The sequence below is a fragment of the Lissotriton vulgaris genome, chromosome 9, assembly GCF_964263255.1.
Source record: "Lissotriton vulgaris chromosome 9, aLisVul1.2, whole genome shotgun sequence".
NCBI lineage: Eukaryota > Metazoa > Chordata > Amphibia > Caudata > Salamandridae > Lissotriton > Lissotriton vulgaris.
Window position 1 is genome coordinate 1231136740 of NC_141697.1, and position 15401 is coordinate 1231152140.

Sequence of the window (15401 nt, forward strand, 5' to 3'; positions counted from 1 at the left end):
ACCGGTTTCAGAGCATCGCCCCTCATCAGCCAGGATAGCTTGAGTCCAGTGGTGTGGAGAGCACGGGACTCACATCTGAGCATACCCGTCCCACTCGGGGTGACAAATGCAAAAAGAACAATTGATGGACAGAATGATGCCACAAAACCAGTCCTAGGATTCTTGTTTCCTGTCCAGAGAGGACCTGGCTTGGCCGTTCGGGCTGGTCTGTTGCCATGGGACACAGGGCCAAGGCTTATTTGCATATGACTGGGTCCAAACTGGGGTGGCATGGTGTGCAAAAGTACGATGGATTTAACCCAGCGTTTGATTTGCTCTGCATTCCTTCCATCATATGTGTTTCTTTTGCTAGGCAATAAATGACTCAATGCTGATCGACATTGGGTGTCTCATCGCTGTTTGGCACTGGGTTGGCTCTGCTCCGCGAGGGTCAGTACTATTAGGCACTGGGCTGGCTCTACTCCGCACTATTAGGCACTGGGTGGCTTTGGGCCGATGCACATCTTCTCCCTCATGCTCGAGTCTTTGAACACATAAATGTATTTTCTGACCTCCCCTGACCTGGCCTCTGATAGTCTCTTTCCTCTCTTGTTCCTCCTCCCTCTGCCAGAGGTCTGGGAGAGCTGCTGAACACAAAGGGCACTTTGGTTTCTTCATCTCCTCCACACACAGAGCAGCCCGAGAGCTTCGGCTCAGTTTTGGATTAACCACCCACTCCACTCTGTGGTCCCTCGTGAGCGCGCTCATTACGAGCATAGTGGGCCACAGTCCTAGTGTACACATGGTGCAAGTGGATCTTATTCTGCCTTGTGAAAGTCCTCCTCTTGCTGTTTACTCTCCCTTCACCCCACTCTAGTCCATCTCCCGCCCCTGACCACTGGCCACGAGTTTGTGTCAGTTCCAGCTCCTCAAGTGGATTGCAAAGTGTGTTCACAAGACCCTTATATTGCCACTGCCCACCCAACCCCTGTGCTCAGGCGTTTTTCACCTACTCACTGTCCTCAAATCCTCAGCAGGGTCCATCGATCACTCCGCAGTCTCTGCTATGCCCTCCTCATGGACCTCATGGGTGTAGCCGCTCCACCTACCTTCAAAACTGCTCTTGAAGTCTAACTCCTCAACACTAAGTCTCTCTTGCAGAGGCTTATCCAACGTCTTGCTGTGCTCGCCTCGTGCCCACAATGAATAACTTCCTACTCGGGCTATTCCTGAAACCCCCCAAACGCATGCCCCTCTCTGGTGGCTTAAAGTACAAAATGAATGAATTGTTTTGCTTTTTGTTACCTTCTTTATCCCCGTTACCTTTACCCCCACCCCCCGCCCCGCCTTATGTGACCACTCAGCCGATTATATCTTCTTTGTCGTGGGTTTTCTATTTGCAGTGTCTCTTGTAGAAATTATATCTCTTGCAATTAATACAAATGCAATGTGGGTTATCCTAGGACAAAAACAAGCCACCATGCATTACATTCAAAATATGGCTGAGTAGTGTTTTCTGCTCTTCTCTAGAACAGTAGTTGAACACAACAAGGCTGAATTCCATTGAAAAGTCTGCCTTACACGAGTCCTGGGTTGGTATCGCTGGTTCTCCATGGTATCTCAATTCTTTTTCATCGTCCGCAGAATTCTGGATACCACCTCTCCCTCAGCCAGAAGCAGCCCAGAAGAATTGATGTGGCGCGTGTCAGCTTCGACTTCTACAAGCTGCATCCTCGCGATTTCATTGGCTGCCTCAATGTGAAGGCGACGCTCTACGGTAGCTACACGCTGTCCTACAACCTGCAGTGCTACGGAGCGAAGCGGCTCATGAAGTGAGTAGGTGGTTACAATCTGTGCGCTAGGTGTTGGGTAAGGGTCAGGACAGTAAGGCACTGTACCTGCACACGGTGTTAAAACTGGCCTGTAGCACGTGTAATGATGACGTAAGAGCCTGCGCAGAGCTTGGGACTAGATAGCGGCCAATGTTGGGCATCAGGCGGCCACATGTCCTGTTGTTGAATAAGCATCCTAATTTTTTCTTAAATGTAATATTTATTTATGTGGCGTGTAACATGTAAATCGTGGTCACGATGGCCTCTAGGTGCTTCTCATGTGGGCGAAGACCATGACAAGACACTCTTGATCAAAGTGAGCGAGCAGACCATGGCAACAAAGTTAGGTAAAATGGCAAATTTCGACAGTGTGTTAATAGGTGAGTCTGCCACAGTCTTTAAATCCTGCTCAATATGATTCCTGGGGCTGCGACAGACGTTTGATGGTCATCCTGGCCTTGGTAATCTCCAGATGGGTGTAGAGGAGCGGCATTGGAGAAATGGGCACAAAGTTTGTCTGGGAGGGTAGGGGGGAGCCTGGCTATGCTGATTCAAGAAATCCAACTGTGTAATCTGGATAGATTTTGTGCAAATTAATGAAATGCTTGCATGCACTAATTGATTTTTGCGTGGGATACTCCAACCATCTGATTCGCAGAATAGGGCTCCGCAAAAATTTCTGATAGATATGTAAAACGGAGAGCGCATTAGTGGAAATCGGGTATAAGTCAATCTGGGTGTCGCTATCATTTGTGCAGCAGGTACAGTGATAGCATGCGGTGTTGGGGTCCCTTTATCTCACTTATAAGTCTTGTACTATCCATGCAGACAGCAGGTAGGGTCAATTTTCACTTCTCAAAGTGCCAATGGCACCCTTGCTAAAACACTGAAGGGTAGGGAACACTGGGGGTTTGTATTGCATCATAGTCTTTTTACAGTGCTCACTACCCATATGTGGGGAGGTGAAGCACTTGCCCGGAATGACGACACGTTACACTGCAGAGGGTGTGTGGATGGAAAGGGGTTGTTTGGTTTGAGCTGATGCAGTGTTTTCATGTTGTGCGCAGTGACGACTGAGGTACAGTTACCCTGTCATGAGGTGCATCACATGGCAGTGTGGTGGATGAAGGTATGTGATTGGTGTAATGGCAAAAGGTAATTATAATAAAGACTGAAACATATAGGTGGGTACTCGGAACGAACCTGTTCAGGGGAGCAGTGTATGTACACCCCAAAAGAGGGGAATTGGGCCCTGTAGTCCATATGGCAACATATGTACAGATGATGTTGAGTGAGTGAAAGGACGCCAGATCGAAAGAACTAGAGTTCTCATGTTTTTTTTTTTAACTCAAGGATCCTGCTGCTGCTGTATAAATACACCCCATAAATGAGAAATGAAGTGGAAAAACAATGTAGGTGAGCAACCTGAGCAGTAGCCACACAAATTCTAACCAAACAGTAAGAACACATGTAAGAGGGCAATTCCTCATGGGAGGTTACAACATTCCAAAAGGAAAAACTACTAAGTGTATTCACCAATGAAAAGCCAGCATTTCTAAAGGACAGCAAGAGGAACCAATAAAAAAGATGGGTGTTTTTTTTTAAGCCCATATCCTAGATGTAGCATGTCTCGAAGAAACTGTGCATGCGCTGCCTAGGCGAGACCTAAAAATTGACAAAAACAACAAATCTTTCACATGAGCATCATTTTCCAGCTGCAGCTCCAAGCTGATAACGTTGAATGATGCCACCTACTGGTCTACAGTATCTAATGTAGAAAGAGAATCCAAATAGGCAGAGATTGTCTAGGAGTTGATGAACCCTCACAAACTGGGAGGCTTGTTGCCTTCACAGATTGTTTCCACTTCTGGAAATGCATGAAAACTACTGCCATAAATGACTTTAGCAAGTACCATACAAGGCTGAGAATTATGCAGCGTAATGTGGCACATTTTTTTATAGTATTTCAGTATTTTGTCGTTTCTACATTTATTAACACTGTCTGGACATTGATTACACCTCATTAACATCAGTTTAGCACCCAAATATAGCAATAACCAACAGAAAGGTGAGCAGTTAACAATTGCAAAGGGCCTTCCACTGCGCTGCAACACCTGTAGCTGTATCTTTAGTAATGTTTGAACCGTATGAGCTAGAAACTTTTTTTATTTGTTTTGTTAAAATCTTCATAGTATGCAGCATATGATGGATTATATGGCAAATGCAGCAAATAATGTGAAAAATGCAGGGGCCACACAATCACATACATCCAGTGGCCCTGGGCATGGTGTACCAAGGCAGTGAAAACAACCATTGGCCCTGAGACTTGGAAAGGAAACTCCCTTTTTAACACCTAACCATCCTTTCGAAATTGGCAAAAGGCTGCATTGCTGCCACGCTGCTCCCTCATCTCGCATAGAGCTGGTTAAGCCACTCCGTTTCATATAGAAGGCCACCGGAAACCCACCGTGCACCTCACAGCCACTGGCTGGCATGGTGTCAGAAGCCACCTCCCTCCCCTTTAGGTCAGCAACTGGCTAAGGCTGCCGGGCGTTCTTTTTCTTCTTGGGCCCGGTGGGCTGGAACAATCTCCCTCTGGATTTGCAAGCAATAAATGAAGCATTATTTAAGAAAAAGCTCAAGACCTGGCTCTTCACGCAGAGGCTGTCATCCCCCCTTCTTTCTCTAACTATACCGTGTAAGGGGAACTCTTTCGAGTACCTGTGCCCTTTAGATATCTCATTACATTAACATTCTGACGTCACGTAATGCTTTTTATTTACTATTCAGCATGGTGATTTCAGGAAGGAATAGATTAATATTGTGCCCATGTGCTGGAATCAAAGCTGCAAAGCATCTCAGACGTTGATATTAAGAAAAAATATAAAGATATTTTCTGGAAATAAATCTCTGCTTTGGGGTTTGTTTGTAAAAAATAAAGTCGGTCCTGCCCCAGGGGCATTGAGAGCAGCCCAGAATGTCAATCTTCACCAACATTGCTCCCCATTTCCTCAGAAGGACGTTAGACAACAAAGCCTTTCCAGCCCAACTGGGAAAAAGTAGTAAGGTGGGGTTGGCCAGCACTGGGCCAGCATAGGCGGTGCCTTCGAAGGCACAACCTGGCCATCAAAGTCATAATGAGCCCCAAAGTCTGTTGTTGGGGAGCTCTCTGCTCTGCACAGCGGCGCAGCACCGATGCACGGCTCTGGAAAGAGCGAGAAGCTGCCAGATGCCGCCGGCGCTGAGGAGCGGGTACTGCCAGTGCAGCGGGGCTGCTGGGGGCTGCCAGTGCAGCGGGGCTGCCAGTTCAGCGGGGCTGCTGGGGGCTGCCAGTGCAGCGGGGCTGCTGGGGGCCGCCAGCGCTGAGGGGCTGCCGGGGGCCGCCAGCGCTGAGGGGCTGCCAGGGGCCGCCTATGCTGAGGGGCTGCCAGCGACCACCAGAGCTGAGGGGCTGCCAAGGACCCCCAATGCTGAGGAGCTACCAGGGACCGCCAGTGCTGAGGAGTTGCCAGGGACCGTCAGCACTGAGGAGCAGGTGCCACCTGATTGGCATATTTGATTTACTGTTAAGTCCCTAGTAAAGTGCACTGAAGTGTGCCAGGGCCTTTAAATCAAATGCTACTAGTGGGCCTGCTGCACTGATTGTGCCACCCACACGAGTAGCCCTGGAAAGGTATCTCAGACTTGCCACTGCAGTGTCTGTGTGCAATTTATTAACTGCCATGTCAACTTGGCCAGTGCACCCACTTGCTAGGCCCTACCCTTCCCTTTTCTTACATGAAAGGCACCCCTATTGTAGGCACAAGGCACCCCCATTGACAGAGTACAGTGTATGTGAACAATAGGACATGTACTTGTGTATGTTGCATGTCCTAATAGTGAAATACTGCCAATTTCATTTTTCACTATTGAAAGGCTATCTTGCCCCATAGGATAGAATGGGAAAAGCTTTGTAACATCTTACAAGTATAACTTCCAATTGGGAGGGACAAGATGGAGAAATAAAGCTTAGGCTCTCTGAACTAAATATTTAATAACACAACTTTTAGTAGATATTGTTTTTTAATTTGTGTGTTTGAAAATTCCACTTTTAGAAAGTAGGCATTTTCTTGTTTAACCATTCTGTGTGCCTCTGCCCGTTTGTGTAGCGATTGTATGGTTTTGGAGTGACGGGGGATGGGGATGTGCATTCTCTGTAGACAGCCACTAGGGGGGCTGGCCTTTCCTGGATGACTCACAGCTGAGCTGAATAGACCTTGGCTGCATTTAGAGTAGTGAATGGAGATTTCGTTGCACCTGAATGGGGCCTGTCTCCCTTGCACAATGCTGTCTCCACCCCCTGTGGTCAAACTGCACCAGTGAGGACAGAACTCGTTTGAACTGGGCTCTGAGACCCTTGCAAAAAGAGAACAAAGACAATTTGGGGTATAAGTATTACACCTGAAACCCCAGGACTTTAGATTACTTCTGGAATCAAGCGGAACCTATGCCACAGAGCAGAGCTGTGAGGAGGAGTACTGCCCCTCTGCTGTGTGGGGTTGGCCTGCAGTTGCTGTTTCTTCCAAGGAGAGGACAAACACTGGAACTTTGCTTCGAACCTGCTTGAAGAAAATCTCCAAGGGCCTGTGTGTGCTGGCCTCCTGTTCTGAAGTCGTAGGGACACATGTATGTTGTTTTTTTGTTGTTTTGGTCTTGAAGTTTAGATAAAGATACTTGATTTTTCCTAAACTGGTGTGGTGTCCATTTGTGGTGTTATCACTGTATTGTGTGTTCTAAGTACAAATACTTCACACATTGCTTTTGGGATAAGTCTGTCTGCTCGTGGCAAGCTACCCAGGGGATGAGCAGGGGTTATCTAAAGTGTGAATCCCCCTTACTATGACCAGAAGCAAGGGTCCCTATTTGGGCAAAGGTACCTACCTCTGCCAACTAGAGACCCCCATTTCTAACACTAGATTTAATTTAATTTTATTTCAAATGCTTGCAAACCACAGCCCTTGCACAGCATGGAAGCAGTCACGGAAGAACAAGTTAGGATGATATAGAAAGACGCCAAAAACAAACTCCTATGCTGAAGGCAATAAACTGAGGAGGATCTTTTCATTTAGTTTAGGGGGCCCTGGCAGGAAATGTGAAGTATACAAGTAAATATATAAATACAAATGTAGTTCAAAAACTTGCAAGTAACTTCAAAAGAACCCAGTAGTAAAAAACACTTGAACTTGACAGCGGTGTGCCTTTCCTGGCAGTGCCTACACCCACCAGACCTAAAGATTGGCCCCACTCAAACTAACAGCAGACAGCACTCCCACACTCTCCTTACTGTTCAAAGCCCCGCTGCCTACACCCACCAGACCTGGAGACTGGCCCCATTGAAACTACCAAGTAGAGAGCAACAGAGCACTGTACAGCCCTGACCTCTTTAGACATTGATGCTGTGTTCTACCCTCCACTGCTCTAGCGTTTTCCCTGATGTTCTTCTCTTCTGTCCTCACAGGGAAGCTCTGCGCTGGTCGCTCCTGACCATGCAGGCCACGGGACACGTGCTTCTGGGGACCTCCAGCTACGTGCAACAGCTGCTGGATGCTACAGAACAAGATTTGCAGCTGGATCCAACAGAGCAGCCAATGCTAACACCGGAGAAGCCCACGTCTGCTCTGAAAGACTATCTCCCCAACAGCTGCCGCAGAATGCTGAAGTATTAGCAAGTGTTGTGAACTGGCTGGCTGATAAGGCAACGAGCTGGAGTGATATATACTTCCAGGAAGCATGCTATATATGGAACACAGGAGCGATCTACGGCTGCTCTGCGTTCCTATGGATATCAGAAAATGGGGGTTATGGGGAAGTTCTAAGGTTGCACAAGGATTTTCATCATCTCCAATTCCGTTTAGACTCATTGCGGGCCTCAGACACCAGGTTTGTGATCAAAGGTGCTCTAATTACATACTGTTGTTTTGGGAACATTCTTTGGTGGATCATATTTCCCACCTGGTGCCTTCTACCAACTGGAGACTAGTCGTTCATAGCACTTGAAAGTGGTTGCAGAAAGATTTGGGTACAGTCGAAGATTCAAATGGATGTCAGCAGATCCTGCAAATGGAACCGTGGCTGAGATGCATTGGTCACTTCATTGCCTTTGGGTACAGTAGAAGATTCTGGTGGAAATCTGCAGACCCTGCAAATGCAACCACGGTTGAGATGCATTGGTCACTTTATTGATTAATGTGGTTCATCCTCTGCGGAAGGAGCATTTGCATTCTTACACAGCGGGTTGATGTACTTGATTAGTCGACTGCCCTTACGCATGAAATGAAGTGTTCTCTACTGAGGGCAGTAAGGGTTACGAACAAATGATGAATGGAGCAGGAAAAGGCAAATATTATATCTAAGGAGTGACCTGTGGCTGTTTTAAAGACTCTTAAAGGGGACTCTAGTGCCCATCTTTCCTTCTCCATGAATGCCCCAGGTTGCATGGTCCTCCTTGGAGCTATAGTACTCATGATACAACAGCTTCAGCAAAGCTCTGAAATGACCTGTGGGTGGCACCATATTTTATAGGATTTGTGAGTTACAGGAGTGTAAATTCTACTTGCGTAATTTCAGGAAAACTATGCCTACTTACGTGTAATATGAGGCAGGCATATGGTCCTATATTTGAGCACAAACATATTCTTGCAAATATTTATGATGCGGGCAAGTATTCCAAGCTAAAAAACAAAAAAGTGGAGGAAAACAAAATCCCAGTAAACCGCCTCTCTCATTCCAGCATTCACATTGTTCCTGGGCATTCACAGTACATTTTCACTGCGAATGGTGCATAATTATGCAAAGTGGCATAATAACCTACTTTTTGGAATTGTGTGTAATGGGAGTAACACCGAATTACCAAAACTGTGCATGATTACACTGGTGTAATACAAATTTCACCTTGGCGTATTTCTGATGCAAAAGGTTGAGTTAAGCTCTGGAATGGCATGAGGCGAGTCACCATATCCTATAGGGTTTGTGGATGTAGGTTTATGATGCAAGAGGTTGAGTAGAGCTTGGAAATGACATGAAGGGGTCACCGTATTTGGTCTTACTGACTGCATGTACCTTTGTAATGTAGAAATCAAGGCACTGCCCCATCTATGCTCATTTTCATGTGGCACTGACATTGCTCTTCCTTCAGCATTGAATCCACACCAGGTGTCTTGCCTCCAGGCTTTGCCAGCTTTAATGGATCTATCCCCTGCTTCCACTAGTAATTGCCCCACTTTCTTTTGAGCTAACTCTTCACCCATAGAAGTAGCTGCCCACCTCCCCAAACAGGATCTCTCAATCTCTGGCTCTAAATGTAATCATTTCCCAACAATAGCCACCTTTGCCATAGTTCCCCACTCTCGCATCATTCCCTCCTTTTCCTGTGGTCGAACTACTCCATTGCCCTAACGGCCCTCCTCCCCTCTACTAACCCCCATTATCTACCATCAGCCTCCCTTCTCATCAGTTTTTATTCCTCTCCTCTAGCAGTAACTATCCAACATCCTAAGCATTCAGTACTTCTCGGAGCAACAAGGGTAAAATCACCATTACTGTCTCTGTGATCAATGCATTATGCAGCTCCAAAGTCTGGCAAATTGTTTTTGCTTCTCAGGTTGCTTACCCAGTCCCCTCAGCAGCACCTCCTCTTTCCACAGCATTTACTCCAGCAGTACTAGCCACATTCCAGCTGTGACCACTTCCTCGTTCCTTTCAGTATAATCCTGGCTTCTAAACATCCAGCTGTTAATCCTTCTCTACCCGTCCTCCTTATCCCCCTCTGCGCCACTAACATTCTGTCTATTTCTTTGCTCTGCCAGACCATTCGCTTCCCTGCAGTCTTTGGAGTGGGATTTTAAGGACAATCTTTACTTTTTTCTGGTTTTATCTAGAATGGCTTGTGTTGCAAGAACAGGTCTTGCAAGATGAGTTATTTTATTTTAGATGTGAGAACTCCAGCATTTTTTTAAGAAAAAGTTCCCGATATGTAAGTGCATATGGCTGTCTCTGCAAACTTGAACTTTGCATGGTGCGTCTGTAGAGAGTTTGTGCAATAAGGAGTGTGTTAAAGACACTTTTGGAAGCAGATGCAAATGTGAGACTCTAGAAATAGGCTAAAGATTGAAGGCCATGGGGAAGTGGCCCAACGCATTGAGATAAGAGGCACTATCTACGGTACTTGAACAAAGGTCAGACATGACTCTGAGTCATTATGAAAATGAGAGGAAGTCAAAAGAACAGTGGGCGAGGCTGCACTTCATGAGTCGTTGGCAGTCCAGTACAGAGTCCAGTGTATACGTGAATATGAAGCAGGAGCTCAGTCGCAGAGCACAGTCACAAATCTGTGATGGGGAGCAGGCAGGGACATGTGTTATTGTGGGGAATCATTTAGTACTGCCACTCCTAGTCTCCAGAAGAGCTTGCACCACTGTTGACTTAAACTAGGGGAGGAGGAAGCTTGCAGTACTGCTGTGCAGTGCTTCAATGATGGAGAAGCTTGAAGTACTACTGTCCAATGTTTTAGCTCTAGGGAAAGCTTGCAGTGGTTCTTCCCAGTACCTGAACTGTGAGGAAGCTTACAGTACCACTGGCCAGTACTTCAACTATGGAGAGGCTTGCAGTACTCCTACCCAATGTCCCAGCTCTTTGGAAACCTGCAGAGTTTCCTCCCAGTACCTCACCTGTAAAGAGACTTGCAGTACCACTGCCCAGTGCCTCAACTGTGGAAAAGCTTCCAGGCCTCCTGCTCTGGGAGGGTTTATCAGTGCCTGTGTTTATAGATCATTAATCTACAAAGCACTCTACTGGTTTTGTTATGTTAATCTATAAATCACAGCCATTTGCAGCCTCCCCACACGCCTGTTCAATACAGAGAAACAAAAGTTAGCAGGTAGCAACTTAAAACTGCATGGTGCATAACGGCCACATTCAACAAAAACGATAATAAGCTGTAACTTGAACTGAGCCAGAGTAAGGTAACTTTGAGTTCGGAATAGCTTGCATGTAGCAGACACTTAGTCTGCACCACTTTGGAAAGGTGTTTGGATTTTTGGTTTGCTTCCCATCAGTTCTAAAACATTAACTTTTTTAAATGTATTTTATTATATTTTATCATATTGTAAATTAAAGAAAACACAGTGATGGTAAGAGTGTTCAAATGGAAGTAACTAATGCAGAAGTATCTGAAGATAATGTGTAAAAGAGAACACCAATGCAAATGATTCAACTAGTTAAACATCTTCGTCTTGGTTCACCTACAGTTTATTACAGAATTTAGCTGAATTTTCACCCTACCTGTACTAGTGAACAATTTCCCGGTTTAAGATTAGGCACTTAGGACTACGTATGTGCATAGACCTCAGTTACATTGGTACATTTATACTCGCGGACACTGGGTTTTAATGAATCTGAAACAGTGAGTAACCTCTATAAAATCATATGTTGTGACAGATCTCATACTTTAGCCTCCCCCTTCGCAAGACTTCTTGTGGTTGTAAAGCGAAAAGTGGGATTTTGAGTTACAAATTACAATTTCTGATTTGCTGAGTTAGTATAAGAAGAGTTTCTGACTCTAAAACTGAATTACAGATGATCTATCAGTACGTTAATCGTTTCAGCATTGTAAGGGGTGGAATAAAGTGCTTCCCAATGGAAATGCAATGAACACCCACGCGCCTATTATACTCTAGTATTTTCTGGGGTCCAGGAGGAGAAAAAGTGACTAATAAACATGGAGAGTCTACCAAGCATATGAAACTAGTGCAATTACAGGAGGAGCACCCCTGAAAACCTACGACTTGAATATGTGTTGGACGCATGATGGAATTGTGATGGAAATCGGGGATGTGTAGCTTTACTAACTTGTTTTTGTGAATTGGATGCTCCATAACATGGTACGCTTTAGGAATATGTAGCATGACCGACTTCATACAATTTGAAGATTTTTAGACTGTAACGTTGCTTGTATCATAAGATATTGCCATGTTCTGTGACTATATAATCTGTCCTTTGCCATATAACATGTTGTTTTGTAAGACTTGATATATCACGGCTGGTGTTTTATATCCTGTTCTATTTTAGGATGTGACCTAATTCGTGTCATATAACATGAGGGTGTTGTAAGATTCTGTGTAACCTAACTGGTGTTATTTCACATGGTGCTTTCTGATACTCCATATGATAAGGGGGGTGTTAAATAACATGGCGTATTGTAAGCCCACATAACATGCTGTAGTATTAGACTGTATGGTATGGTTGTCATCAGATAACAAGACCCATCATTTAACTCCACATAATCTGCTCAAACCTATCCATATAATCCTGGAACTGAAAATGATATACCAACCGCTGTTCTGGTGTCATATACTACAAACAGAGTAGTCGGTAAGTGCTTTGGATCTGTAGGATGTCCTTACGCATTGTATTTTTACTATGTGCGATGAGCACTGTACAAGCAGACTGAGACACGGGAGACATAGTCGACATTACACACTTATCGCATACATTTGTAAAATATTTTGCACAATTAAATCTCTTAGGATAGGAATATATTTGAAGACTGTGCTATACAGCAGGTCTGCGTCATGACTGCAGACTATACACATATTAAAACTTTATAGTACCTATTTATATGCTGTTAATGTAACTATATATATATATTGAGGAAGCTATATTGTGTTTTATAATATTACACTAAATTAAATGTCCTTAAATACTGTGTCATGCTTAATTCAATAATGTCTTAATTGCTTGCAATTCATTATGAGGCGTGTGAGTCTGGGGATCGCTACAAGACCGGTGGATCTGGGGACCGCAACAAAACGTGTGGGTTTGGGGACCACAACAAGACGTGTGGGTTTGGGGACCACAACAAGAGGATGCATGGGTCTGGGGACCGCAATAAGACGCCTGGGTCTTTTCACCCTAAGTGGGATGGGTATGCCCAGACTTGGGTCCCTTACTCACTGTGCCACTGGATTCAAGCTAGCCTGCCTGATGAGGGGTAGTACCCCAAAACTGGTCCTAGGATCCTTGTTTCCTGTCCAGGGAGGATTTGGCTTGGCAGTTCATGCTGGACTGTTCCCATGAGGCACAGGGTCAAGACTGATTTGCATATAGCTGGGTCTAAACTGAGGTGGTATGGTGAGCAAAAGAACAATGGATTTAACCCAGATCTCCTGAGTTGGGGTGAATGTATGATTTATTCAGCATTCTGTGCTTCATTTGTTTGTGTAGCACAGCTAGCAACATGAGAACAACTTTGCTGTAGGGGTGTCTGGGAGCCTCAGCCTGTGCTGCAGAAGAGCAGCGATGCAGCAGGTAAGTGCTTTTTTGTTTTCTTTTTGTGTGCTGTCATCTGTTCGTCCTCCCATCCATTTTTCCCTGAGACCAGTCACTCCTGCAAGGCAGTGTACGACACAGGACCCACATCACTCAACTGCCTCCTTCACTTCCAGCAACACACCGGCTCCTACTCTCAGCCTGATTCTCCCTCGCACAAACACCCTACATCCTCGAAAGCAGAACGAGCGACCTAGTCTTTTACATCACACCCAAGACATGGTACAACCTGCCTCCAGACATCAGCGACACTGACTTGCTTCTTGAGTTCAGCAAGAGGCTGAAGACCTGGTTCTTCGACTAACACCCAGAAGACTGCCTACACACCTGCTCCAGTGCCTGCACACCCTTTAGGCGATAAGTCCTGCTCCACAGCGCCGAGTATTAGAAGACTCTGGCCCGTTTCCAAGTATTGGTGAGGGGTGAAATACCCTGCGGATGCAGGTGATTGGATTACCTGTTTGAGAACTAAATGAGAGTTGGATAAGCACAGGTGTGCACTATAAAGGAATTTCGTCCTGGCTTGAGTCCTAATTCCCGATTTTCATCTGCAGCCTTTTACCTCCTTAGTTTAAATCGGCATTAATAATTGGATAATGATCAACTGGGTCACTTATATGAATTTTGTTGCCCTTTGTCCTGATGAGGCCTAAAACTGTTGAAAGGCCGAAACTCGTCGACAGCTATCATTAATTTCGACAACTGTTTTGATTTTGAGATTGTTTGGATATATTCCCCAGTAGCATCATTTGATTTTGAAGCCACAAAAACCTTTTTGGCTTCGTATGCTCCATGTTGCTTTGGTGTTCGAAAAGGAAATAAGGCCAAGAAAAGACACTGCCAGTTTTTTCCTGGTAAATTAATTATTGGGCTTCTTACACAACCCTTGGATTAAGGGTCCACAACAATAAGACATTTTTGACCTCTTGGATCTTTAATAAAATACTTGGTTTTTGGATTTTTGAAACTTCATTCCACACAAGAATTAAATAATGTGTGGTTTGCTGATTTGTATTAATAATGTATAAAATGAAAAAGGATCTTTAAAAATAATTTACAAATCAGATTATTTGTTTTGTTGTGTTTTTCCTTAAATTTATTTGTTGTTAATAACCATTCGATGAACGTTATATTCGATGACAGATATATATCATACAATTGAAGTTGTGATTAGACAGATAATTAGTAGTGTTTGTCTCGAGAAATAATCTTCCTGAAGAAAATACCGTGGCATCATTTTTTTCGTAACTCTCCACAGAGCCAAATAGCACAGCGTGGCATTCCCCTGAGGAAAGAGCCAATGAGCCTACTGAAGAGAGATCAATGGACCTCCTTCTGAAGGCGCTAATAATAGAAGCTCTTCGGGGGCCTTTGAAACTTGTCTTGTTCTTCTAGAAGTAGAAGACGCGCTTCCTGCTGAGGTGTAGTAAAGCTACTCAGATTTGAGGCATCCCGTCTGAAAGGTTTTAGGGCAGACCCATAAATAGCAATCTCTTGAGCTGTCCGCCGGGATGGGTTTTCCCTGACTCAGGTTGGTAAGGTATTTGATCTCTCAACCTGTCGACAGGGTCCCTTAGTTCTGGATTCCATTAGCATTTGACTTCTTACCATTCCCACAACACCTGCGCGTGATTCATAGATAAATTGAAGGCTCCAAGGGGCCAGATGTACGACCCTAAATTGCATCCTCAAACAGGTTTGTGACCCATTTGCGCCTGCAAAATGGCCCAGGGCCATGTACAATTCCTAAATAGCAATTTATTTGCAACTCGCTATTTGGGAATTATGACTTGCTATTAGGAAGGGACATTTCCTTTCTAATAGCGCCCACAAAGTAATGTATGAATGTTTGTGATCGCAATTGAGGTCGCAAAACAGTCGCAAATTACCACCCTCTTGAAGAGGGTGGAAATGCAGTCACAATTCGGGAGGGGACCTCTTCCACTTTGTGACTGTCTCAAAAAATATTTTAAGGGACCACTACACCTGTCCTTTAAAAATTAAATGAAAACATTTCATTTTTTTTTAATGTATTCAGTTTTCCTTTAAGGAAAGCGGGCTGCATCTACATTTTTTTTAAACTGCTTTATTTAAAAGCAGTCTCAGACATGGTGGTCTGCTGAGCCCAGCAGGCCACCATCCCTGGGAGGACCAGCCATTCCCAATGGGCTTGCAAATTGCGAGAGGCTCATTAAAATTCATGAGCCTCGCAATTTGTGACCACAT

At 44.9% G+C, this 15401-nt stretch overlaps 1 protein-coding gene across 2 annotated transcripts in view; it reads left to right on the forward strand.

Annotated features, from left to right (window-relative positions):
• The window catches only part of CIDEC (cell death inducing DFFA like effector c), a 92679-nt gene extending 80127 nt beyond the window's left edge, over nt 1-12552 (forward strand). For both annotated transcript variants that reach the window (XM_086939376.1, XM_086939375.1), the window contains exons 5-6: nt 1624-1811; nt 7309-12552. In XM_086939376.1, the coding sequence (XP_086795502.1) occupies nt 1624-1811; nt 7309-7516 (396 nt within the window). In that variant the 3' untranslated portion in view covers nt 7517-12552. The remainder of the gene's footprint in view (nt 1-1623; nt 1812-7308) is intronic.
• The last annotated feature ends 2849 nt before the right edge of the window (nt 12553-15401 follow it).